The following is a 24,512-nucleotide window of genomic DNA, read 5'->3' as shown; positions in this document are numbered from 1 at the left end:
TAAGTTATGTATGAGCAAGGGAAAGGAAGAGTTCCCGGAGTGTACATACTGGACAACTTCCAAGTGGGATTTGGGGGTGACTGGGGGTTTGTTCAACCTTCTCCGTTTGTGTGGACGAGCACTCGTGCCTAAGTCTCCTTGGTATTTTCGCTTCACTGCCTTGGTGCATGCAGGACGTGTCTCGCCATCGACCGACGCGTCCTTGGCCAGCGGTCTCAGAAATAGAAGGGGTTCTCCGGTGACCTGACACAGGCACCCGTTGGGCAAGGGAATGAATATGGACGTTTCGGTCAACAAGTGAAGCATTGCGTCGACCCCGATTCTGCCTCGTCGTTAGCAGTGCATACAATTTTCAGGATGGTGAGTCGTACTTTGAAAGGAGTGTCGTCCATTCTGGACTATCAAAGACTGACACAATCGTGTTTTTATCCTTCATAACCAGGTCACCCTCAGAGTGGCCCTGCGAAAAAGGGTCAGAAAGCGCCTTAAGAGGTTAGGGAGAAAACCTACCATCAGGTAGCCAATGGTCAGGACACTTCTGGCGTTCTCTCTTAAGAGTTGACACTGGGCTCTCGCAACAACCTACGTTGTCGTTAGTCGAGGCCCGGCAAAAATATACCTGGTACCGACCTCTCCCATAACGTAGTTGACAGCTTGCACGGTAAACCGCCTGCATCCAACAGCGCGGCTCGCCACCACTGTGTCAGAGATGTAGCTCCGGAACGCTTCATCATCCTTCACTGTATCAATCGAGGGAGTGTCAAGGATTTCAAGCAAGTAACTTCGAAGGTCTTGAACATTTGTGTAGTACTTCTGAAGTAAAAGCGTCGTTACTGCTGGTTTCCGGTGATTGTCGGTCCTCACAATTGGGTTCATGGTTCCAGAAAGGTGCTAGTTTCGCATTGACGCGACCGAATTGCCCGTGTATGGAAGAACGAAACAAAGCTCGATGGCCAGTTCGCGACGACTCGGCATGACGCTTTGTTTGCTTCAAACGCTAATGCCAATCAATAACCTTCAAGCGGTCGTTTCCGCAGAGACCACTGAGTGGGAGTAGACCAGCTGTAGCCACCGTATTCATGTGACGCTGTCCGTATGATATTTACAACTTATTGCGGGATAAACTGGTGGCAGGAGAGATTTCCTCCCCATATTGATTTACCCCTAAACGCGCCACGCGAGCATCAAACTCAAACGCTCTGACGTAAAATCTTTGAATCCATAAATTCAATCCAGACGACATTCGAGAGATTGAGCTCATCTTGTAACTTATCTCTAACCTTATCGGTTCTTAAAGCAATGGTTCTTCGCGTTGGATATGGTAGGCGTAGTGATCGCGGTAACAGCCATTCCACGACGCAATACTAACAGAACCGGCTTCCCTCAGTTCGCGAACACTTCTCGAGCCCTCTCCTTCAGCTCGCAAAAGAGGACAACGGCACCACGTTCACTCTCGTTGAATGTCCGAGTGAGTCTCGTTTCTCATGCTTGGATGTGATCTATGTTAATGCTAGATCAAGGTGGAACTGGGCAGTTGATTTCGAGACTCACGAACGACGAGATCGACATTGCAATGTACTCAAGCCCACTTAGCGGCTTGAATAAGAACTGACTCGCTTCAGTGCACTCACAGATGCCCTTATTACCGGAATTGCGAAAGGATCCAAGGCCTATAAGCTCGTGGGGAGCTACGTAGCGACCCCTCTGAACTGGTGCGGAACTCTACCTGGGATGCTTTGGAAATTCTAACCCACTCCCCAAGGGCTGTCATCACTGGGACCAAGGCGGAGTACAATGGTATTCCCGACCTCAAGGGAACAACCCTAGGTATCTCGCGATATGGAAGGCATGTTGAAAGGTTCGCTTAAACCGTCGTGTTGCTAACCGTATCACAGTGGAAGCCAGATCATGGCCTATGTCATGGCTCTGCAACAGGGCTGGCCAACTGACGACCTGAAATTCCAAGGTAGATTGCACCACCAATTATGCTGGATTTTCAGGATTTACCATGTCCCAAGTCAATAACGACATCCATGGCTTGATCGACTCGGTCAATGAAGGGTCAACCAGTGCTTTCATGTGGGAGTGGTTCACCACCAAACCTTTTGTGGATGCCGGGAAAGCTCGATTTGTGCGTGCAACCCTCTCCTTTTACCGTATTTCGAATTCATACGGCCACCACCCTCAAGATCGGATCCGTCCCAACACCTTGGCCTTCCTGGCTCATTGCCGCACATCCTGACCGAGCATCGCCGGAAGCGACCTCATCCTTCCTCCAAAGATTGGACAAGTTCGTTCACGAATTTGACTCGGAAGAACGCCGTGCAAACGACAATGTCGAGTTCATCAAAGAACAGTTTGGATACCCTGAAGAAGACATTAAGGTCGGTCTCTGTATCAGACTTCACGCTCACTACCGCTTCCTTGCTCACTTGTCCTGTGAAAAGGCATGGCTAAAGACCGTTCGATACCCATCTAACATCTTGGAAATCCCAACGAATGTTCTTACAGACACACTGAGGTACGCAGGAATTCTCTTGTCGGTCATGCAATCGAAGCTGATACTTGGTGAAGTTATTTGGAAAAGGCCAGTGTAGTGACTCCTCCCGAGGGGGGCTTCGATGTTCGGGACTTCGTTTCTGAGAAGGTGGTGAAGTTGACATAATGAACGGCGAGCAAGGGTCGGATTAGTAGATACGATCACATGCGAAAACTGGATATCAATGATCGAAAGCAGGTAGACAAATCCACAGACTGCGGCGTTGAATCATGAATGTGCTTCAGCCAGAGCTGCCTTAGCTTTGTCCTTGTTCAAGAATCCTACACAATTGGTGAGCTATTTCGAAAGGTCGGTGAATTGTTCGGGGTTACCTTTGAGCTTCTGCTTGTGGGCTCTTTCTCGTTCGTTATCAATGACCCTAAGACGCGCTATTTCCTGGTCGCATATAGCTGCGTCTAAACAACATTCGCCAATGTGTCAGCGACGTCGATATCGAGCACACACAATGCACCCACCTGATGGGTTCTTCGTCTTCACTTCCTCAAGGATCTTGACGGCTTTCTCGAAGAATCCTTGCTGTCCGAGTCCCTTGCCTTTCCGGAACATTGCTTTGAAGTTGTTCTCGTTAATCTTGAGAGCCTGGTTTTTGGGTGGTAAACGAGTGATGCTAAACAAGCCAGAACCAGACGAGGGGCACCTTGTCTGCCGTATCAACCGCTCTCTGCCAGTTCTCGTTCTTCAAGTGGCATGCAGACATGTTGGCGTAGACCTTCTCGAGGATCTCGTCGACCTTGATAGCGAGCTTGTATCAACAGTCGCGTCCAAATATGGCTGCCATGACTTACCTCCGTCTTCACTTTGGCGTCTTTCCCGTCCTTGGCTTCATCGGGCGATGCTGGTTTAGAGCCCATCCCAATACTCTGAAGTGCATTCCTAAAAGACCAATAATGAACAGGCCGGGGTGATTATTCAGAGCTAAACGTACTTGTCTAGACCGTGTAGATACATCAAGGCCTGTAATGACTTCAGCTCACAATGGCTATTAATAATAGCGAATGACTCTGTATACCTGATGGTAAAAGCCCAACGCTTCACGCTTTTATTAGATCCTGAGTACGCCCTATAGGACCTTTCACGCACCTTCTTTCGTCTTTCCTGCTTTAAACGCCTGATCGCCATTGTCCTTCAGCTGTTTCGCGGTGTTAACCTTTTGCTGGACTGGGGAAACGTCCACGACAGGGGCTGATGGTCCTGCTGAGCTCGATGCTTCTGTAGACATTATGATCTTTGTTCGGGAGGGGGAAGGTACTGAGGGTTTAGAGAAAGCTGTAAATGGTTTATCGATTGCAATAGAACTTGAAAGAACCCAAACACGAAATGGCTCGCGATGAGCGGCGGTGCCTGTTAATGATCGCGTCAAAGCGGCTGTGCCCCCTATTTGGCACCGCCTGCGTCACCTTTGGATCCTAACAACACTGTCGACAACTCACTGGTCATCGTCCTCGACGTCTTCCATACACCTCCGCCCGTCGTCGTCGTCGTCGTTCCAACACCAACATGTCACTGTTCGCAAACGTTCTTGGCTTCGCAACTTTCGGTCTCGCTGCGAGGTTTGGCCAGCTCGCTCTTCAACAACGGAACCTCTTCTCCAGTGCGTCCCGAACCAGTTTGGCTTCCTGCTGGTTCCGCGAATGTGGGATCTGACTTGTTTGTTCTGTTCCACGACAGACCCAGGCGGACATGCGATAGCAATGGGTGTCTTTGGTTATGCAGGGTACTGGGCATACCATTGGGACCAAAAGGCGGTTGAAATTATCGCAGACTCGAGGCGACAAATCGAAGAACGGCGACGGAAAACCCTTGCAAATGTCGAAGCCGCTGCTGCCAGGCAATTGGACGAAACTCAATAAAATACATTCATTCCCATTCAATTTACACCCTAGGTTCGTGGTGTTTTCCTTCTCTTGGTTCTGAGCTGACCGAAGTGCCAATAGAATTTTGTCGAATTCTTTGCCATATTACTCTGTGTAGACGAGACGTACCCTACCGGAAACGCCTCGAAAGAGATCCATTTTCTTAACATCATCCGTAACTGTCAGGTCCCGGGGCTACAAGCACTTCAGTGGGCTCACTACTTGTAATGGGCTAGCATGTAGCCAGTTTGTATGGGACTCACTGAACTGAAGACGATGCACAGTCTAAAGGACAAAGGCGCCCTGTACTTCAATGTACTTCAAGTGACTTCTCAACTCCTACACTGAGCAGGCGACAATTGTCATTCCAAGGCAAGAACGAGGAGAACGATGTCTTCTAAAGGAGTGGGATGATGTGGTATCCAATGTCTGACTCTCGCATTGCTGACTCCACTGGATAGAAGACAGTGCTTCCAATCGCGTCGACCGAGGTTTGGGATGGAATACCATGATACGAGTATGCAGCACACTCCTGCGCAGTTCTTTCATTCCTTTCCATTCTTGTTTTACAGATCTCAGCTCTCGTTTCTGAAGGTTCTCAGCGCTCACTCGGCGTACCTAAGACACCGCGCTTCTTAATACGAAGTTTTTGGATTCTGTAGGCAACGTCGTGTCCTTCAAGCAAAGGGAGAAACTGGCAGCAGACTGCCGCCCGCAACTGTGATTACCTTCTCATCGATCCTCTTCTCATCTCCAGGTCTCTGTGTTCACCATTGAATCCAGGTAACAGGGTTTCCCTCGGAAAGCATGTCTGTTGGAAAACTCGCATCACTTTACCATCAACGGCAGAACGTTCAACGGTTTCTCCAAACCTGGGATGGAACGTGAGTTTACATTCTCCTCACTTGACTCAGCTTCTCACTCCCTTTGTACAGCCCTCGTGTAGCTGAAAGAGTTTGCGACAAGTAGAGCGGCCCACGATTCTCATGAAAGCTTCCCACCGCCGCGATGTCTGCCACAAACTCGGAAGAGTGCCCTGGAGATTTATCACTGCATGGGCGGCGGCGCAGAGAGAACGACAATCCAGTTTATTTTCTGGCTGTTTGGACCTGTTGGGACGGGGAAAACGGCCACCGCTCAAACGGTCGCAGAGGCCTGTGAAAGGATGGTTATTCTGAAAGCCACTTTCTTCTTCTCTCGTTCGACCGACCAAAGAGACTGAGCGGAGAAATAGGTTGCTTCGTTGGCATTCCAACTCGCCCTGTCCATGCCGGCTGTGAAGCCTTTCATCGAGGCTGCCCCAATTGTCAATATTTCAATCTTCTGGAAGGCGCTGCCCATCCAGTTGAGGAATTGATCGTCGAGCCCTTTCGCAAGGCCGGCGCATTGGAAGAAGGCATTGGCAAAACAATCATAATTGGTGGATTCCACGAACTCATTGGTCCCATCAACCGCCGCAAGGAGGGCCAATTCTCAGCACTCCAATTTAGCGAAACGCTTCGGAACAGCGGTCTCCCCCTCAAGTTCTTCCCTGCAGGCCGTGGAATTGGATCGAAGAGACTTTCGAGGAGCTCTCCAGCCTATCTAACAACCCCGACGGTTCCATCTGTTCTGGGATCGAGACATCGAGACATTCACTCGCCACCCACTTCCCTTGAATTCGCAACGCGCCGAAGCATCGAGAAACCATGTCCCATGTAACATAATCATGCCCATCCGACGAGGAACAAAGATAGCGTATCGTCAGGAACGCGTCGAGGCAATTCACCTACGTCGTCGCCCTCCTCTGTTACGTCGACGACTCTTGGAATCGACCACACGAACGATTGAAAAACTAGACCTGGAATATGAAAATCCTCGTGGGTTGAACGGGTTTACCTCTGCAGTATTTCTCCACGCCAAATTCTTCACAATGGAGGAGCTGAACTCACATTCGCTCGAGACGCAGAATACGCCAGTATCTGACCACTTCACTACTGGCTGCATGTCGGTAACCGTTGATTCCGAAAGTTGTTCAATCAATGTCTTACACCTTGGGGAATCTCCGGACGGCCTAACCGTATATTACTAGGGCGAACGAGGAGGAACTGCCAGTGGCCCGTGGATCGGTATATGCCATGTCGATACCACATCGACACTGCTATTGACCGCAGTATTTTCAGCAAAACGTTACCATGGCTAACTGCGTCGAAACAGTGAACCTTGCTCAACTTGCGACATGGTGTCGATTGGATGGTTGCTCTGGGAGTCATATGCGCAGTTGAACTGTTCTGGGCAGATTTCCAGTGACCTGTCGGGTTTCGTAGTTACCTCGGATCCGCCTCTGTGAGCTTGTATAAAATAACCAATAAATTGTACGACTACTGTAAAATCCGCACAGGCACATTAGATCTAGACGAGGCACTTGTTGGGTAACAAAAGAAATGTGAAGGGACGGAACTTCAAGGCGAACTACGGTAATCGGATGTGTTGTACATGGTAGAAATTTGAAACGGGGAAGGGTGAAGGGAATGGATGGAATGAAGTTGATAACAGGAAGGGATGAATGCAATCAACACGGCGTTCCTGAAAGAGACAAGTCCAGCCATGCGGAAGCACTCGTGGACGGCGGCTCTTGGTACGACGGTAGAGATTGCAAATCAGAGAAAAGCAAGAGAAAAGCAAAGCTTCAAAGACAAGGGAACAAACGTCAAAGCGAAAAGAATCACCGAACAGACTAATCGAGATCCAACGTCAAAGTCGAAGAGTGTCGAAATGGCGGGTAAGTGAAGAAGCCAAATTGCGGTGTGATTGTGAATTCTTGAAGGAAGCGGGCTGGTTCACGATGGAGGGGAGATAAACTCGAAGAAAAAGGGTTGCAGGAAAGGATGATCATCTGTTGTTACACGCTCGTCCAAAGCGAGATTCGACTGGGCTGAGGCCAATCACAAGGAGCAATACCAAAAAAGGAATATGGAAAGAAACAAATGAACGTGGGGCCAAGCCAAATTCGAATTTGAAGGGATGTTTCCCTCAATCGCAATGAAATGGTGGATGTGTGGAATTTCCATGAAGAAAAAGAATGTGAAGAGGACGGAGTTCAAGATCCGAATGAAGGGAACAAGAAAAGAACGTGAATGAGTCGGACTATCTATCCGAGCCCTTAATCCAGAGAGAGAGAGAGATGGGTGGTAATAGTACAGACGATGGAAAAAAATGAATGTGGATGAGGTCATGAAGTCGCCAGAAGAAACAGAACGCAGAAAGGTGCGTGAACAGGAAACAAGAATCCAAGGAATGTGGGCTGCTAGAGACTGTCCGAGGAGAGAGAAAAATGAGTGTGATAGGGGTTAGTAAATGCCGATGTTGTTGGAGTAGGACCGTTGGATTAGGATGGGTGGGAAGTGTTGTCATGTGTCGCAGAGCAGGGAAAGCAGAGCTAGATGGTGCAATCCGACGGGGAGGGGTTAGAGGAGCGTCGGTATTGGTCGAAAACAACGGGTTGGACGAGAGATTCTTCGAGTCTTGACGACGGGAGGGGTGGGCGAAATGCCATAATATGTACAAGTGAAGACGAAATGAAAAATGTGTGGACTGAAAGATGATGCACTGGTTCATGGGATTGAAATGAGATCGAGGGGTCAGATGGGTTGTGTGTTCGCTGCGAGAATTGAGGATCCGTGGGATGGTATATCGCTCGAAGTTAATGTTCTCGTTAAAGGAGTTGGAAGGCGCTCCCCAAGCAATTGCGCAGACCCTCTCCTTCACCAGGGGTGTTCACCTCTTCGTTGCCGGAGAGCAGACTACCAAAGGAGATCCGCCTGGCAGGGATAAGTCGCTGAACTCGCCTCAAGGTCTTCGCCTTCTGTGTGGCAGGGGGGCTGGGAGAGCTCGGAACAATGTGCGCAGCAGGCGACAACGCCATTGTGCTTGAGGGAGAAAGAGGAGATGGAGATGGGGATCGCGCTTTCGTCGGAGTCAAAATGCTACCTCGAGGTTTCGCTGGTGACAGAGGTGTCGCTATATGGGTTTTCTTGGGCGAATGTTTCTGTAGGTGGGGTAACTCGGGGCCAAATATACTCGGGTTCCTCTGTAAATTCATGGGTGCAGGGCGTTTGCGATTCGTAGGCTTCTCGAGTGAACCGTCGACCTTGGCCGTCTTCTTGTGCTTCGAAGGTGAAGGAGATGAGGTCACCTTGTCGTTTTCATCCTGAATAAGACCCTTGCGGGGCGACCTGAGATGTTTCCTGTCCTTTTCTGGGACAGGAGGCGGGAGCGGAGACGAGGGTCGCTGCGCCACAGGGGAACTGGGAGGGTTCGAGAGCGCTGTCTGGGTGACGGACTTGGTTCTGGCCTTCTTTGCCTGTTTCGCACGAGCCTTTTCTTCTTCGTCAGAGGATGGATAGGAACCCGAATCCCTGCGAACGTGTCGACCGGGAGAAGCCATGTGCTCACGCCTGGCCCCTTGAGCCAGGGCACCATAGGTAGGGGCACGCTTGAGGCCGACCGAGGACTTTGGGGCTCCAACTGAGATGGATTCGGACCGACGAATACGTTGTACCCTTGGATCGGGGATGGCAATTCCGGAACTACTGCCACTAAGCATGGAGATGGACGACAGACTGGAGAGCGAACGGCGAATGGCACGAGGTTCCGAGGAAAAAGTGGATAAGCTGTTGACGGTGTCCGAGCTTTCGGTGGATGGGTTAATCAAGGACGGCATATTGGCAAGCGGCGGTGGGGACGTGGATCGGCGGTTAGGGTGAGCACGGGAAGCGCGCGCATATGGGTGGAATGCTGGGTTCGGGAAGGTGCGGTCGGTACGCTGGAGACGACGCGACAGACTGTGTGATCAAATGACTTAAGGACAGCGCTCGCCCACCAAGAACGAGAACCACATACCGGGCAATGCTATCATTATCCTTGAGGTCGGTACCGACAGGCTGGATAAAGTCCATGCTAGATTGTCTGTACGGACGCCTTCTAGCTTCGACGGTCAGGGGCCGTTCGGTTCCATCATGCAGATAAGAGTAGTTGGAACCATCATCGATTTCGACTTCAGGCTCTTCGGTGATAACTTGGCGGCGTTGATCAGCGAGGGCTTCTTCCTTTGCCTTTGCGCGAGCAAGCTCGATGAGCTTGACCCGAGTTGCGCGTAAGGAGTGGGGCCAGTCAACCGGACCTTTAGCCTTTGAGACGCCACGGGCAATCTTGTCTAGGAGGTTTGGAGGCGGAATGGGACCGTTGAAAGGAGTGACTAGGTGCGCTGGGAGCGCGTCAAGTGTCTGAAATACACGGTGAAAAGATGAGAATCTGGGTGCAAAACGCGACGCAAAAGACGAACCCGTGAGAGAAGCAGAACCTGCTCTGGTTTCCACTCCCACTCAAGCTCATCAGCGTTGGAACTGTTCCAGCTGTCGGTGCTCTTCCGTGACGGGGCGAAGAAGATGGCGGAACAGTTGGGGGAGAGGCCTGTGACGGGTGTGCGGGGTTGGGAATGCGAGTCCGAGCCTGCAGAGAGCAACGAGGAGCGACGACTAGGAAGCTGTGGATGAGGCAGAACAATGGCGAGCGGGGAGACGCCAGGTCGACGTGACTGCATGAGGGATAACTTAGAGAAGAACGAGAAAGAAATAAAGGATAGTGCTTGTGGTCGCTGTTGGACACGTCGAAGAGGGCGGTGGAAGACGTCTGCACGACGAGCACCGACGACGACGACGAGGGCAGCGCGGCGCAGGGAACTCCAAGTCGCAGAAAGGCAAAAATCGACGGCGGGTCAGGACTTGGTTTGGGCGGGAGGGACAAGACAGGAATGCAAACAACTCAAAACATTCATTATGGCATTTCAGACTCCGCGAGGCACCCACACTATTTCGGTCCTCAGTACAACTCAGTCAACATTCCAAGCCATTCAGACGACGTGATAATCACTATAGTTGTCAACGTCGTACAATACTCGATACATTTTTTCCCTCCTATTTCTCCGCCCATCGCACCAGCCCTGCCATTTGTTGCTGCAACGTGTTCTGCATCGTGGTCCTGTCCGCGTTCCAGAAACCCACACAAGCCTCATGTATGTTTCTGGCCCATATCTAATCTCTTCTAGTCTGAGTCCGACGCGGCCCATGAATGCACCAATTGTCCCCAATATCTTGATCAGGCATTTCCCCGGCTTTGTATTCCTAATTTCAATTCCTTTCCTTCTGGTACCTTCTCTCAACGAGCCGCCCCCTCTTCTCGAAATGGGGCATGTGTGAGAATGCAAAGTCCACATGAATGCTCGTGAAACCTTCTCTCGAAAGTCGTGTTGATCTTGTCTCCCAAAACCGTCCAATCGCCTTTATTTCTCGAACACGAGGCAGCTACACACTGATATCCGTCATCGGATTTTCTCATCGCTGCAAACTCAAGATTTTCATGAAACCAAGCGCACGGGATTATACAAAGATTAATACAAATAGGGAACTCACATCGGAACGAGAAGTAGGAATAACTCGAGAACCACAGAGACACCCGAACAAAACCTCAAATATAAAGACGAATCACTTGGTAGTGACCTTCCTCGTCAGATGCCTTAGCCGCTCCGCGTTCTTCCTCCTTCGTTGGATATCTTCCTCCACGCTGGCGTTGGTCCTTCCAAGATTAACAGTAGCTTTGGGTGCGACCGTATAGTTGCCCAGTTCTCGTTGCGGGATCATCACAGCGTTCTTCCTGACCCTGTTCTTCTCGCCTTCCTTCGCTCGAGCCAAAATCGAGTTCAAGCGTTCGCCTGCGCGCATATCACCATCCCCCTGATCCGCTATAGGGATAATACGGTCGCGGTACGAAGCTGAACGCTTGATGATCGGCCTAGACCACGTTGACACGAGTTCGTTGGCGATGCGCGCAATGTCGGGCGTGACGCGCTTGCACTTGGTGTAGAATAAAACGATTCGACCAAGACCAGATTCCTTGAGAACTGCAGAGTCTATGAACTCCATTTTCCGGATAACGTTGAACAGTTCACGTTGAATGTTCAAAGCAGGCAGTGACTTGTCAGGGAGTGGCTCGAGCCACCTCCGAACAGCATCCAAAAGGTTATTGTCAATCATTGACTGGGCGAGTGATTGTCTGTTCAGGGTAAACATAGGATTAGCACCGAAATGGATGTCGAGTCAACCGCCTGTAGCAGGTCGAAGGAGTTCACACGCACTTGCGTAAAGTTTCCATTGCTTCAGCGAGAAGCTTGAGTTTGGCAGTCGCTGGTTGCTTTTCGCTGTTAGCCTTGATGTCTTCCTCAGCTGCGTTGTTCATTGCTTCCCGCAACCGTGCCACTTCGTCATCGGCATACTGGTCCAACACTTCTTCGTTGTTGCGCTTCTTGCGTTGTCTCGAGGCCTTTTTAGGTTTCAGAATGGCTTCGATTTGCATATCAAGTCTGCGTTTGTTGGCTGCACGTCGGCGTCAGACGCCATGCCTGCAGGATGATGGTATGTAAACACACCTAGTTCTGGAGGAAGCTCGCTCAAGTCTTCCTCCGTGACGGGTTGCTTTCGCTTGCGTTTCCTCTGCGCAGGGCGCGAGCTCCCTTCCTCACCACCTTCCCCTCTCTGCTTTAGCCGCTTCTTTTTGGGCTTTGCGCTACTAGGTCGCTGCTGATACTCATCCTCTGAATCTCCCGCAGACGATTCCTGGTCATAATCGTCCCTCGGCTGGGATGGTCGCTGGTGTTGCTCCCGGTTTTCTGGAAGAGGCGGTACACTGAATGAAAGGTGCGTGCGGACCCTGATCGACAACTCACCCTCCTCATCCGACGACAGCTCAGATTCAGAGCCACCGAATACTTCGCGCTCAAGATCACGACCCATAATGTGCCGAATGAGTGGTTGAGGATGTTATGGTTCAAGACGACGAGCTTGGGCCGTGGCCAGTGCCGAGAACGATGGGCACCATGTTCCCACGAGGTGGCTGAGTCGGGATAGAGACGGACCGGGGAATTGTTTTACTTGGCGTCCGGAAATGGCGGTCTGGATCAAATCAAGGGACGGACCCTGGCGCTTGTGAGGAGTGTGGGCAAAAGAACTTGGACAGGTGTATTGTAGGCACCGCCATGGACCGCAACCGCAACGAGCTCGCCTTGCGATAGCCAAAACCCGCGATTACCGCTTTATGTCGACTGCGGTCAGCGTCAAAGGTAGGTTTCCGCTTTCGACTGGATATATCCATCGGACTAAAACAAATGTCGTAATATATTCTTCACTCCTCAGCATAGCAGTCAATTTTGGAGCTGCACGTTGCGAACAACATTCCTGTGCCATTTCCCAACTTAATCCTTCCGTCGTGCGTCAATCGATCTTATTAGCTATAAGGTCATTGCTCGCACAATGGCGTCTCTCCAAAAACCCTTTCGGTCCAGTTCGCCTCCCCAACTCCCTCCCCTCCGTGTCCTCTATCCCTCCACGACGTCCAACATGGCTTTGACCGGCCTCAGCACAACCACGGTCACCTCAAACTCATTGGGCACCAGTGAATCCTCACCCAAGACCGACATGGGGCGCCCGCTACCCCGACCACCAGCGGCAGAGGCCAGGCCCCCGCTCCACTTGCCCAGCAAGCTCAGGCATCACGTTTTGTCAGCCCAGACAGAACGACTCGCCGCAGACCTAAATACAGTGTCATCGTCGAAGCCAGTCCGACCATCGCGAGCATCGTCGTATCGTCCAGCCTCCCTGTACCTCTGGAGAGACAACAACACTTCGTCATTCCTTACTGCATTGGACGAATCCAACATTCTTTACGCCATCCTGTCATCCATGGAGTGGACCGACGCCTACTCATTGTTTACAACATGCAAAAAACTTGCCGACTCGTTCCGTATTGTACCTCTCAGGGACGTTATCCTGTCTAGGTTCGTCCAGGGGTATGCTCAATGCCTTCGGGAGAGGGACATGCAGTACTATCAAGATATCCCTGTCACCGTATTCGATCTCGATCGACTTCGTGCGTAGCCTCTCGTCGTATTCGGGCCCGCCAATGCTGATTTTGATCCCGCTTCAGTGATATCCCAGCGCGTACCGCTCCATCGTTACCCTCTCCACGCGCTCAAAATCCTTCAATCCCTCTATCCGAGTTTGGAGGATGACCAACTCCGCGAGAAGCTCGTCGCACTATGCCAGGCACATTCCCGCTTTGTTCTCCTTCTCCAGTCTCTTGCACACAGCTCCTCAGCGTCGCTTCCCCATGAATCAGAAGAAGGCGTCTACTATAGGCCCCGTTTCTCGCCGATACAGTCGCTGAGAGAGCTCACTTTCCCTGCACCCTTGTCTTATTCCGAGCCACCTGCCAGTGCACGAACTAGCGATGTGGCAGAAGATAACAAGCTGCTCAAGCACGTTAGGCACAAGTCAGCGCCCATTCAGTCCTACCCGCCGATGTCTCCGAGACGCACAGCGTGCTCCTTCGATATCCCTAGATCTCCGCGCCCATCGGCAGACGCTGCTTCGACGATGATATCTACAGCGCCGGCGAAATATCTACAGCGCCGGCGAAAAAGGGTCGCAGAATATCTATTTTTGGACGCAAGCCTTTCCGGAGCTCCACACCACCGCCACCACCCGATGAGCCTCGCGCGCTCAAAATGTACTCGAGCACATGGAGAAAGAGCTCATTCTATGGTCCGGTCGCCTTTGAGAGTCACGACGACTCTGCCAGTGGGAGGTCACTCAAACGCAATCGACGACTATCGACGCACCATCGTATCGGTTCAATCAGCAACGGTTCAAGTGATTCATCTTCCCTTTCGCTCAAGTTATCAAGATCCCGTAATTCAATGAACCTGAACGGGATAGGCCCCGAAAACCGGGCGTTGTCACCGCATGACCTCATTCTCGCAACATCCCGTGTCCGGGCGCCAATTCTGCGCGTTTTCGTCCCATGCACGAAACTAGATTCGGACTCTGAGAGCTTGGTCCAGTGCGAGCAACAGCTGGTCGAATCAGGGTTATGGGACCACCTCTCAACAGGAGATATCATCTGCAACCTCGGATACGTTCCTTCCGTCGAGGACAACAACTCGTCCGAGGGAGACGACCCCCAAGGCGAATTTATCATGATGAGACCAGGTTCTCGGTCTGGTCCTGGTCTCGCGCACTCCGGCTCCAATACTTCGAGTACGAAGTGGTTGCTCTTCAATGGACACATCCTCGTCCCATATACTCCTCCGGATTTATTGCCGCTCACTGAACCACTCAATCTCCCAACCCCATTCTTTTATGCCCATATCATGCCCCCCATGACCAATCTCTCCTATATCATCACCCGATTACCTGTCTGTGACGACGTACCCCAGCTGACGCTGATCCATTCTACCAGGAAGGTTCGAAGTCCGCACTCTCCTAACGGTTTTGCGATGGTGAGGAAGTGGTCGTGGATTGCGAGGGTGGTGCGGCTGAGGACCGAAGCAGACGGGGAGATGGGCGAAGGGTGGTTCGGAGAATGGATTTTGGAAGGAGAAGGAACCCCAGAAGGGAAACAACTTTTGCTTGATGCTCTCAAGGGACATGAACTTGGCCATAGAGAATGGGAATTAGTTCGGGAAAAGAGTGGCAGTGGGAAGCTGTGGTTGCGGTATGTCTACTTCTCCATCTTTTGTTCAATGTAACGCTGACGTTGCCTAATGATTGACCAGGTTATTGACTATATGATACTCCCTTCTCTTCTTTCCAGCTATATGATTCACCCTTCTTTCGTAACGCTTATCCGGACTTTTCAGGGACTTTTTCATTCTCTGACTTGTAACATATACCCCTTTAGATCTGCCATTCGCTTACTTCACCTATACCGCAGTCCATCGATTTATACTTATCATCCATCACGACACATTGGAGACTGGCGGCATTTCTACATTACATAGTTGTCCAACATTACGTCCCTTCTGCCAGTTCACGTTCAATGGACGATTTAGCTGACATACAGTCGACTCTGATAATATAGCTGTTGTTCTATTTATGTACCTTAGCCCACATCATCCCTTTGGTCTTGACCAACGGTTGTCATGTTTAACAGATTCAACGAGCAATCAACATCTTATACGACCAGTCACTTTGACAGGCTCAAGCGGGCTTGCGTTTGCTGATCGCAGGAGAGCCCTCGATGCCGAAGTGGTATGTACTATGCGTATTTACCACACATTGGCAACGAGCATAAGCAAACTGTTAGCAGTGTGTGTAGATCTTCGCCTATCTCCTACCTGGGTCGTTACGCCACCGGGGTGCTGAACCAAATGGGCCTATGGATCACGTTACCGATACCCAAGCGCCAACGACTTCATTAGGCAATGTGAATACAGATGATACGGAACAGTGTGGTCAGAGATACAATCCCTCTGGGGTCCCCTCTTTCTTGCTGTACAGGACCTACAGAACCAGGTAAGTATATGGAAGCAGAGGTCCAAATGAACCAGCCTCGCACCTTCTCTCTAGCAGTGGTGAAGTCGGCCTTCGTTACTCGCATACGACGTTCACGCAATGCAAGCAAACCAGCCTCCGTGCATACAGCCTTGATATCAGCCCCGGATAGATCGTCCTTGTTCATGATGAACTCTTCAAGATCGACATCTTCGCTCAAGCTCATTCGCGATGTGTGCAGCCTGGAGGGAGAGATGTGTTAAACGGGCATAGTATGGTAGGTGGATAGATACTTACCGGAAGATATGTCGCTTCGTCTTGACGTCAGGCAGAGGGAACTCGATCTTACGGTCAATACGCCCGGGTCGAATCAAGGCAGGATCTAACGAGTCTATCCGGTTGGTAGCCATGATGACTTTGACGTCTCCTCGAGTGTCAAAACCGTCCAGCTGGTTTAGGAGTTCCAACATGGTACGTTGAATTTCACGTTCACCTCCCGACGTCGAGTCATAGCTTCAATGGTGGATCAATAACAGACGCAGGAAGAACAATGAAAAAAGCCTCACCGTTTAGTACCAACAGCGTCGATTTCGTCGATGAAAACAATACTTGGAGCGTGCTCTTCAGCCGCCCGGAATAGTTCTCGCACAAGTTTGGGGCCGTCACCAAGATATTTCTGGATGAGTTCGGAGCCAACGATACGCAAAAAGGTGGCAGAGGTTTGGTTGGCCACTGCCTTGGCAAGCAAAGTCTTTCCCGTTCCAGGAACACCGTACAAAATGACGCCCTTCGGCGGCTTGATGCCCATTTCCTCATACAACTCTGGATGGGTCAGAGGAAGCTCGACCGATTCCTGAAGCAGAATATTAGCATCCAAAGGTACTCGGTGCCGACTCAATGAAGCACATGCCTTGATTTCCTGGATCTGGGTCTCCAGGCCACCAATGTCAGCGTAACTCTCGGTGGGTGCCTTGTCGAGCTTCATAATGTTGACCAATGGGTCCGTGTCGTCTTGCAGCACTCCAACAATTGCTTGGGTCTTGTGGTGGAGTAACACCTGGCATCCGGGCTCCAACAAGTCCTTGTCCACGAAAGACATAATCGAAACGTAGTTGGTTGGCCCGGAGGCCGTGCTGACAATGGCATGGTCGTCGTCGATAATCTCATCCATGGTTCCAACAGCCATCGGCGATCCTCGCAGGTCATCCACCCTGGACCTATCTTCTTCATTCTTCTCTTCCCGAGTGACCTCTGGTCTAAGGCGTTCTTGGTTCTGAATGAATTCATCCTCCAACAACAAGTAGTCCTTGATTCGTTCTTGCTTCAAAAGTTTCAATCGGCAACGCGTCGTTGGGAAGACAGGCGGTAGTTTGGTTGCAGCTGCAGGGCCCTTTCGCTTCTTCTTACCGACACGGGTCGGCAGAGGGGGTTCCCATTTCTTCTTGGGCGGTTCCTTGGGCTTGTCTTTATCGTTTGAACCCTGATTCTGGTTCGGATCGGGGGGCATTCCAGATGGTGCGTTACCCTAGATAGACGTTAGATTTCGTTCCAGTCATCTGTAAGTTCTGAAATCACCATTGTGAAAGATTAGGACGAGTAAGAGAGAATAATTTGGTTTGGAGGCAAGCGGTGGAATAATGAGGACGCGTCAGACCTGCTCAATTGGGTCAATTTCCAACTCCGACTCGAACGCGTTGACGACGTGACCTGCATGCTTGGCGCTGTCGTGGTCATCGCCGCCGACATCGAGCGCCTGAACTCTTGACTCGCTATATACTCCACGACAACCGATTATGGATCCAGCAAGAACGCCGCTCACAGCCAATTCCCAATTCATCCAAGCGGGTTAGTTCTCCTCATTTGCTCTTTACAACGAATGTGGCGATGTAATATTTATGAACAGACGATGACGATGACCTGGATGAGGACAGCATTCCAGGATTCGCCCATCCATCCATGGCACCGACTTCTGCAAATCCAGTTGATAAGGGCAAGGCACGGGCGGCGTATGAGCCTGAGCAACTAGCTCCTCCAAGCGCAGGAGGGAGATCGAATAGTCAGACGCTTTCAGGAAATATCGGGAGCTCTTCACAGGCTAGTGGACAGCGGGCAGATAGACAAACTATTGGCGGTGTCCGGGTGGAGACAAGGTCTTTAGCCGAATTCATCTCGCTTGAGTTCCCGCTGATTTGGGCTGCACAGATATACTGGAGCTGACACACTGGACGAACCTGTTAGCAAAACGATCGTAGGTCCCCGTGTTTTCATTAGAGTTCGACCCGCTTTAAAGGGCAACATAGGCCCGAGACTTGTTCTCGATATATACCAAACTAGTCCAAGTTCTATACCCTCGCAGGTCGTCTGGGCGCGAAGTACTAAGGTGACTTTCTTCTTCCTCTACACATTGCTTGACTGATGGTTGTACAGAGAGTGGGATCTATGGGGCCCTCTGATCTTCTGTCTGCTGCTTGGAATTATGCTTAGTGTCAATGTGAGATCCTTCGGATTTGTGTCGCAGTCTCCCACTGAAGGAGTCGTTAGGCCCCGGCGGACCAAAGAATGGGCGTCTTTACCTCCGTCATTGTCATTTGTTCCCTTGGTGCGCTCGCTGTAACTGTTCAGGCTAAGGTGAGTTCAACGTATTTTTGTTGGATCTTCAGCTTACACAAATCCCAGCTTCTTGGCGGTCGAGTGTATGTGCATCGATCCTGCATAGTGGAAACAACACGGCCAACCTATCCATTTCAGGTCATTCTTCCAAGGTCTCTGCGTTATTGGGTATTGCATTGCACCCCTTGACATTGCTGCCCTCATATCGACGTTTGTTCGCGTTATCTACGTCCGTGGCCCCGTCGCCCTGCTCGCATGGGCATGGTGCATCTGGGGTATGTAGTTGTCGCAAAACTCTACGCTTGTGATTAACGTTCCGTGACCAGCTTCCGTCAACTTCTTGGATGGAACTCAGATCGAGCAGCAGCGCATTCTCCTCGCTGTTTACCCTCTATTGTAAGATAGAGCCGTCCCTGATTCCACACCATCTAACAATTCGTTCCAGATTGTTCTACTTCATTCTCGCTTGGATGATCCTCATCCAATAGTGCTTTACCCTGTGTAACTAACCGTAAAGTTCTAGGTTTACCGTTCTCTGTCACCATTGTCGGCAGCTGTCTTTGTGGCAACGTTTCCATTACCGAGTCATGCGGATTGCATCTTTCAATACTGTTTCGGGAATGAAATCAAACAACACTCTTCCCATTACCCCAGCTTTGACCGAGTCGTTGCAGGGTGCTCCTTCTGTGTCACCGACGTCCCATTGTCCTCTGACCAACAGCCAGAAGTGTTTCATAGCCTCAGACAAAATTGATCCGCGACTGCCTGTTGCTCTTTTTTTTCCTATGCGCCCAGTGCCACCCGTAGTGCAGGCCACGGTCCTACAATGGACCAAGCGGACTCTTTCACAAAGGACCGACGCTTTGACTTAGCATTTTAACATAGGTTGCTATCTGCATTGTGGAGGGGACTTACCTGACAATGGAAGCATGTGGGCCACAGTGGCCTACTCCCCCGATGGGACTGGGTATATAAATCTCCAATTTCACAATTACTCTTTCTTCTCAGACTTTTGGACCATCGTTATCTCTTCCCTTAATTAACTAACTGAACATGTCATACAATCCTTATCTCCCTTCTGCCACAGGTATTCCCACCCTTCATTCGAATGTGTATGCAGGCTACGAGCAGCTGCCGTACCCCGTCCCAGCCCCAATCAACACCTCTGGGCACCCTCTTCCCCAAGGCCAAGCTCAAAGGGGTGCAGTTCGCCCTCAGGTTAGTCGCTCAGTTAACTTCTCCGGGGCAACCCTGAATGACGTCCATGTACAGGCATCACTCAAGCAGAGGCGCTTATCTCAGAGCGGGCGACCCTATGATGCTGCACAATCGCCGACGCGTACACGATTTCAGGATATCAATGCCTCGTATGGCTCTGGACCGACTGTAGTGCCGGCTCACACAGTCACTTCTGAACCAAACCGTCGCTCACGAACCAGTGTCGACGCCATGTACCACAAAGACCACCTTCCCGCCGGTTCACGGGTCTCTGATCGCCAACCTATCTCGCCCACCGCCAAGGCCACCCGAAGCTACGACGAAAACACTATCCCTAAACACCTAGTTGTTCGGGCTGAGCCTGGCTTTCACGGGCCTATGAACCACATGCGAGTCCCTCAGCGGCCGCACGACGCGGGCCCTGCTCTTCATCCCAGCATTCACTTTCGAGTCAGAGGGTTTCCCGAGCCGGGAGTCAAGGTTTCGCAAGTGTTGGCTCTCTACAACCCAGTGATTGTGGGTCAGAGCGATAAGCCGTTGAAGGACGCCTATGAGAAGTCGATCCATCTGGTCATTAGTGTTAGTGCGATTTCCCATGTTTGTGGCCTGTTCTTTACTGACTGATTGCCTTACACTAGTGGCCTGGCTATCCATCCGCGGTGAAGCGTGTGTCTACGCTGGGCGGGGAAATCAAGAAGACGGATCTTTTCACAGCACTCGCGAAGTCTGTAATGGCCTGGTCTACTGACCTCCAGGTGAGCCTCCCTTTTCCCTTGCAGTTAACCGTGTATCGTGTCGCTGACCTCTCCTTCACAGAAACAGGGCATTCGACCAGAACGCGGGTACGAAGCTTGGGCGATCGGTAAATTCATCAACCCCAACGACCTCTTCATAACCGAACTCGTTCACCGCGGCATGTCCTTCTGGCAGATGGAGCTTTGGGCCCCCGTTGAGATGATTTGAATGGCCATTTTCTCAAAGCGCCTGACTCCCTGGTGGAATCGGCGTCTGACATTCTTTTCCATGAACCTCACGCTCTTTATGACTGTTGGAACCAACTTTGAAGACATTCTTTCTCTCTAATTTTATCATTAACTTGGTCCATATTTTGTAGCATATAGGTATAGGCTGTACAGTAGTGTTTCTGTTGTGTAACGAGCAGGAGGTATAATTGTGAAGAGGGTCACTTATTCGTGTTGGAATTTTGTCCATCTAATGTATGGTTTTCGATGGATACCTCTGCTGACAGTCGTGATATCTCTGAGAATGCTGCTCGAAGCAAGTCGAGGTCCGCTTCCAAGCTTTCTGCATGGGTTTTCATCTGATAGACGGTGGCTGGGTCAGTCGCCGACGACCAAAGACGGAATTCACATACCGCGCCAATGGTGTCACTAGCAGCGATGAGTTCGTGGTGGTGATTGTACACCAGAGATTGGCGTTCACTATCCAATTGTCGAATTTCTAAATGACCTAGGTGTTAGTTGTGCTTTCACAAGTTCAGAGGGCCCTTACCCGATAGTAGGTCGTTCTCCTGCTTCAGGAGCATAGGTAATGACGACGTGGTGATCAATTGTTCATAGTAACTCTTCGCGTCAAATGCAGGGGAATCTAACTCGATAAGCCAGTATCAGAACATCGCATATATGCTCCAGAGATGTAGCACAAATCGTACTCAGATCCATTGGGTCTGAGGAAGGGGCATTTCCTTTGGACGGCGGCGGAGGACCGACGCCCAACCCGTAGTGTTTCCGCAGCAGGTCTCTGGCTGCTGCTCTGCTTTTGCTTCCAGCCGGAGGGGCAGCCAGTAGAGAAGCGCGCCTTGGTGTTGCAGGTTCTTGTTGTGCTTGAGAGCTTTGTGAACCTAGGGATGCAGACCGCAAGGGTGAGAGAGGCGGCGCTGAGAGTCCCGATCGTGTTGGTGGTGTCGATGTCATGTTTACTGGTTTTTGAAGTAAGAAGGCGAGCTTCGATATAGATTTATAAAGTCAAAGGGAATATCGTGCAGCTCAGTTATAGAAGGAGAATGTGGTGGACAAGATGCACGGCGCGCCTGACGGAATTTCTCTTGGCTCGACGTTACAGCAGGTCCATGTGGGTCCACGTTGTAAGTGTGCAGTATTAGGTGTAAGCTTCCCCAGCTTGAAATCTTATAAATCTTCAGATATTATGCTAGAGCCGACTATAGTCTCCTGGTATATATTCTGGAGGAAGGGATCTGGTGGTATGCACAGAAACGGAACAGAACACTCGGAACGAATAATTGGTGAAGTCTAGTACATCAAACCATCCCCAGAAAAGAAACAACAACGGGTCGAAGGCAAGTACACAGGAAAAGGAAACACTCAGAATCGTGAAACACGACATGAACCCGAAAAGAATATACATGGAACAAAACCAAAAAGAACTCCTTGACTTGGTGAAAGCGAAACATGAAACAATCCAATCAACCAGTGTCCCTTCCTCTACCATTGGGAACATACATATAATGATGTATTTGTTGTGATGCCGACTTTGGCGCAGAATCTCCTTGCGTTGGACGGGGTCGATAATAACTTGTCCTCTGAGGTTCCTGAGAAGTACTAGCAGAGCCCAGCACACCTCCCGTGGACGTTGGTGCAGCGACCGTCGGCATCGGCCAGGGCATATTCGTAGTAACGCCGGGCGTAGGAGTCATCGTAATCTGCGCATTTCCCGGAGCACTTGGCGTTGTAGCTGGAGCCGATGGAGGACGTTGCTGGTGTTGCATGGCCGGAGACGCCGACGGCGTTGAAGCAGGTTGACTGAGTGAAGGGGATCCTACCACAGGTTGAACTCCAGATGAGGAACTACCGGAGGGCTGGGTGGGTAGGGACCCCATAACTGCATCACCCCCTTCATTATCTCGACGGCGCTTCTGACCTCGAGTAGAACTCTCTTTTAAGCCAAGCGCAGTGGCCTTAATCAAGACTTGATGCCTAACAAGAGTCAAAAGTGGATCAGAAATTTCTGGGCGAACAGATACGCAAACATTTGGACGCAAACCTTGACCGTTTGTCACCGAAATTCCTTGTTACGTAGTCCCAGTCGATTTCTCCCGTACTAGTCGTACCCTTGCTTTCTTCTGCCCATTTCTTGAGCTTCTCGACGTCTTCCTCTGACCAGGTGCTGTTAGTAGGAGTGCTAGTCCCAGGGGCACTAGTTGCAGCTGGTACTGCTGTTGGTGGAGTAGCTGTAGCTGGCGGCTGAGGAGTGTTTGTACTTGGCGCAGCACTCGTGGATGCGGGTGGAGGTTGGGCGCTATAATATGGCTGGGAAAAAGGGAATGGGTAATAGGGGCTAGTAGGATATTGACCGGCACCGTAAACGGGATATTGAGGAGGGGGGAAGCCTGGCTGGCCACCCAGCGGGACTACGAAACTCTGAGGGTTAGTAATGACCGTAGCAGGAGGTATCGCAGAGGGTTGCTTGCTAGTTGATGCACCTGGGGTGGCGGTTGGGATAACACCAGGAGGTGGGGGAGGATAGAGACCGGGTATCACGGGGTACATTGGAGGTGGTGGATGGGGGTTGGACACCAATTGGGCAGGGTTTGCGAGCTTGGGGCTTATCATCAGGCATCAACCGGAGGGTAGGAGGATTGCGAAACTTACAAGCCGTCACAGATCCGCTTTGCTTCAGCGAGCATGATGAGGGGATCCACTTTGGAGGTGGCCCCATGTGATAACATTGGGCGATAACCAGAGGGTTTGTTCCTTTCTACTCTGGCTCAGCGGGACGGATAAATGGTGCTTTGGATGGGACTGACCACGAGCTCCTCCGCTGCGCCGTAGAATTCTGCACAGAGATCAGATTCTCCATGGGATTCGTAGTATGTGATTCGATGAATGAATGTCCGGATGTGGTGGTGGTCCCGAGGGGGGAGGAGCTGCATCGCGACCGCCTTGCGAGATGCGTACTTTCCTATTCTTCGATCCTCTTGGTCGCCCTGGGCGTCGTTTTGGCTCAGGCTGCTGGCCAGCATTCTGAATTTGCGGCTGCTGCTGATTATGCCCGTCAGGACCGCTGGAATAACCCCGAACCATAGATTTAAGCGCGATCACATGAGGAGAGGATGTAAAGGTGCAACACACGTTGTAGGTCTGGGTGGTGACGACGGATTGCTGGGCTGAGTTTCACCTTCGTGTCGGTTCAACTCTTTCTCAACGATGCCTTCGTCCTCCTCTTCTTGTTCTTCCTCCTCCTCCTCTTCTTCTTCTCGGCCGGTGTCAGTGCGGGGTTCATGTGCGGTGAACACTGGCACTGCCCCGTTGTATGGTGACCGCGATTGGGAAGGAGCTAACGGGGGATGCAATGCATGCGACAAGGGCTGGTAATGCTGAGGATTATCCATCGTTCAAAGTGAATATGTATTCAATGCCACCCCTTGGCCACTGCCCGTGCCGAACAAACTGTTGCTCGAAGGGACAGGCTGCGTCGGCCAAAGACCCTGGAGAAAACGGGATAGCATTAGCATCGGCAGCGGTCGCGATGAGGAGAAGGGAAAAACGATATGATAGGAAATGATATAATATACCTGAAAGTCAGAACCGGGGGGGAATATCTTTTGAAAAGTCAAGACCGGGGGGATTATTCAGTTGATGAATATTTCTGATTAAATAAAGTGAACAAACCCGGATCCCGTAAAACGCAGAAAACGATGCTGAGACACACGGAATTCGCAGTGAATACACCCAGTGAACTGGGAGATGGCGTTCAGAGGTCGCGTTCGATGCCTGAAGCAGGCTCTTCGTTGAAATGGATGAGCACTGGGTACGAGTCGGAGCTGAGTGTGAGATTCGAATAAACGCCTTAACCCCAACCCTAAGTCGAAACAGTCGGTCTTTCCCGAGAGGGGGGCAATCCGTTCCATGGAGATTTCAGTCTTGTCGT

The 24,512-nt window shown here is 51.0% G+C and overlaps 12 protein-coding genes across 12 annotated transcripts; 5 read left to right on the top strand and 7 right to left on the bottom strand.

Moving 5' to 3' along the window:
- Window positions 1-352: 352 nt before the first annotated feature.
- Window positions 353-876, bottom strand: CC1G_07053 (hypothetical protein; the record flags this gene model as incomplete). The annotated part of the gene is made up of 4 exons (XM_001836354.2): window positions 353-460; window positions 511-582; window positions 631-813; window positions 865-876. The coding sequence occupies 4 exons, from the start codon at window positions 874-876 to the stop codon at window positions 353-355; spliced, it is 375 nt and encodes a 124-aa protein (XP_001836406.2).
- A 402-nt stretch (window positions 877-1,278) lies between these two features.
- CC1G_07052 (hypothetical protein) lies at window positions 1,279-2,675 on the top strand. Its single transcript, XM_001836353.2, has 10 exons — window positions 1,279-1,321; window positions 1,388-1,468; window positions 1,521-1,575; window positions 1,623-1,712; window positions 1,763-1,846; window positions 1,896-1,966; window positions 2,019-2,131; window positions 2,190-2,384; window positions 2,448-2,521; window positions 2,575-2,675. Exons 1-10 carry the CDS (start codon window positions 1,300-1,302, stop codon window positions 2,663-2,665), a joined length of 876 nt encoding a protein of 291 aa, XP_001836405.2. The 5' UTR covers window positions 1,279-1,299; the 3' UTR covers window positions 2,666-2,675.
- Window positions 2,641-3,866, bottom strand: CC1G_07051 (hypothetical protein). The gene is made up of 8 exons (XM_001836352.2): window positions 3,641-3,866; window positions 3,570-3,589; window positions 3,486-3,514; window positions 3,346-3,433; window positions 3,198-3,290; window positions 3,016-3,139; window positions 2,872-2,955; window positions 2,641-2,820 (listed from the first exon to the last, which is right to left on the bottom strand). Exons 1-8 carry the CDS (start codon window positions 3,777-3,779, stop codon window positions 2,768-2,770), a joined length of 630 nt encoding a protein of 209 aa, XP_001836404.2. The 5' UTR covers window positions 3,780-3,866; the 3' UTR covers window positions 2,641-2,767.
- Window positions 3,867-4,057: 191 nt separating this feature from the next.
- On the top strand, window positions 4,058-4,410 carry CC1G_07050 (hypothetical protein; the record flags this gene model as incomplete). The annotated part of the gene is made up of 2 exons (XM_001836351.1): window positions 4,058-4,151; window positions 4,229-4,410. The coding sequence occupies 2 exons, from the start codon at window positions 4,058-4,060 to the stop codon at window positions 4,408-4,410; spliced, it is 276 nt and encodes a 91-aa protein (XP_001836403.1).
- Window positions 4,411-8,107: 3,697 nt separating this feature from the next.
- Window positions 8,108-9,994, bottom strand: CC1G_07049 (hypothetical protein; the record flags this gene model as incomplete). The annotated part of the gene is made up of 3 exons (XM_001836350.2): window positions 8,108-9,236; window positions 9,295-9,677; window positions 9,737-9,994. 3 exons carry the CDS (start codon window positions 9,992-9,994, stop codon window positions 8,108-8,110), a joined length of 1,770 nt encoding a protein of 589 aa, XP_001836402.2.
- Window positions 9,995-10,934: 940 nt separating this feature from the next.
- CC1G_07048 (transcription factor iws1) lies at window positions 10,935-12,263 on the bottom strand (the record flags this gene model as incomplete). The annotated part of the gene is made up of 4 exons (XM_001836349.2): window positions 12,173-12,263; window positions 11,876-12,115; window positions 11,585-11,822; window positions 10,935-11,502 (listed from the first exon to the last, which is right to left on the bottom strand). Exons 1-4 carry the CDS (start codon window positions 12,237-12,239, stop codon window positions 10,935-10,937), a joined length of 1,113 nt encoding a protein of 370 aa, XP_001836401.1. The 5' UTR covers window positions 12,240-12,263.
- A 492-nt stretch (window positions 12,264-12,755) lies between these two features.
- On the top strand, window positions 12,756-15,074 carry CC1G_07047 (hypothetical protein; the record flags this gene model as incomplete). Its single annotated transcript, XM_001836348.2, has 4 exons — window positions 12,756-13,371; window positions 13,429-13,763; window positions 13,844-14,997; window positions 15,059-15,074. The coding sequence occupies 4 exons, from the start codon at window positions 12,756-12,758 to the stop codon at window positions 15,072-15,074; spliced, it is 2,121 nt and encodes a 706-aa protein (XP_001836400.2).
- A 599-nt stretch (window positions 15,075-15,673) lies between these two features.
- Window positions 15,674-17,283, bottom strand: CC1G_07046 (endopeptidase; the record flags this gene model as incomplete). The annotated part of the gene is made up of 4 exons (XM_001836347.2): window positions 15,674-15,785; window positions 15,841-16,018; window positions 16,074-16,289; window positions 16,343-17,283. The coding sequence occupies 4 exons, from the start codon at window positions 17,281-17,283 to the stop codon at window positions 15,738-15,740; spliced, it is 1,383 nt and encodes a 460-aa protein (XP_001836399.1). The 3' UTR covers window positions 15,674-15,737.
- Window positions 17,284-17,508: 225 nt separating this feature from the next.
- CC1G_14428 (hypothetical protein) lies at window positions 17,509-19,026 on the top strand. The gene is made up of 10 exons (XM_002911385.1): window positions 17,509-17,621; window positions 17,680-17,926; window positions 17,979-18,024; window positions 18,077-18,156; window positions 18,204-18,267; window positions 18,318-18,404; window positions 18,453-18,469; window positions 18,525-18,661; window positions 18,713-18,782; window positions 18,832-19,026. The coding sequence occupies exons 1-10, from the start codon at window positions 17,570-17,572 to the stop codon at window positions 18,872-18,874; spliced, it is 843 nt and encodes a 280-aa protein (XP_002911431.1). The 5' UTR covers window positions 17,509-17,569; the 3' UTR covers window positions 18,875-19,026.
- Window positions 19,027-19,439: 413 nt separating this feature from the next.
- On the top strand, window positions 19,440-20,567 carry CC1G_07043 (hypothetical protein; the record flags this gene model as incomplete). The annotated part of the gene is made up of 4 exons (XM_001836344.2): window positions 19,440-19,604; window positions 19,659-20,183; window positions 20,243-20,359; window positions 20,421-20,567. 4 exons carry the CDS (start codon window positions 19,440-19,442, stop codon window positions 20,565-20,567), a joined length of 954 nt encoding a protein of 317 aa, XP_001836396.2.
- Window positions 20,568-20,787: 220 nt separating this feature from the next.
- On the bottom strand, window positions 20,788-21,538 carry CC1G_07042 (vesicular transporter; the record flags this gene model as incomplete). Its single annotated transcript, XM_001836343.1, has 4 exons — window positions 20,788-20,925; window positions 20,980-21,065; window positions 21,117-21,212; window positions 21,277-21,538. 4 exons carry the CDS (start codon window positions 21,536-21,538, stop codon window positions 20,788-20,790), a joined length of 582 nt encoding a protein of 193 aa, XP_001836395.1.
- Window positions 21,539-22,047: 509 nt separating this feature from the next.
- On the bottom strand, window positions 22,048-23,973 carry CC1G_14427 (hypothetical protein; the record flags this gene model as incomplete). The annotated part of the gene is made up of 4 exons (XM_002911384.1): window positions 22,048-22,558; window positions 22,626-23,179; window positions 23,389-23,623; window positions 23,714-23,973. The coding sequence occupies 4 exons, from the start codon at window positions 23,971-23,973 to the stop codon at window positions 22,048-22,050; spliced, it is 1,560 nt and encodes a 519-aa protein (XP_002911430.1).
- Between the last annotated feature and the right edge of the window lie 539 nt (window positions 23,974-24,512).

Source organism: Coprinopsis cinerea, assembly GCF_000182895.1.
Source record: "Coprinopsis cinerea okayama7#130 chromosome 4 map unlocalized cont3.4, whole genome shotgun sequence".
Classification (NCBI taxonomy): Eukaryota; Fungi; Basidiomycota; class Agaricomycetes; order Agaricales; family Psathyrellaceae; genus Coprinopsis; species Coprinopsis cinerea.
The sequence above is the reverse complement of the archived record's forward strand: the minus strand, read 5'-3'. Positions and strand labels throughout refer to the sequence as shown.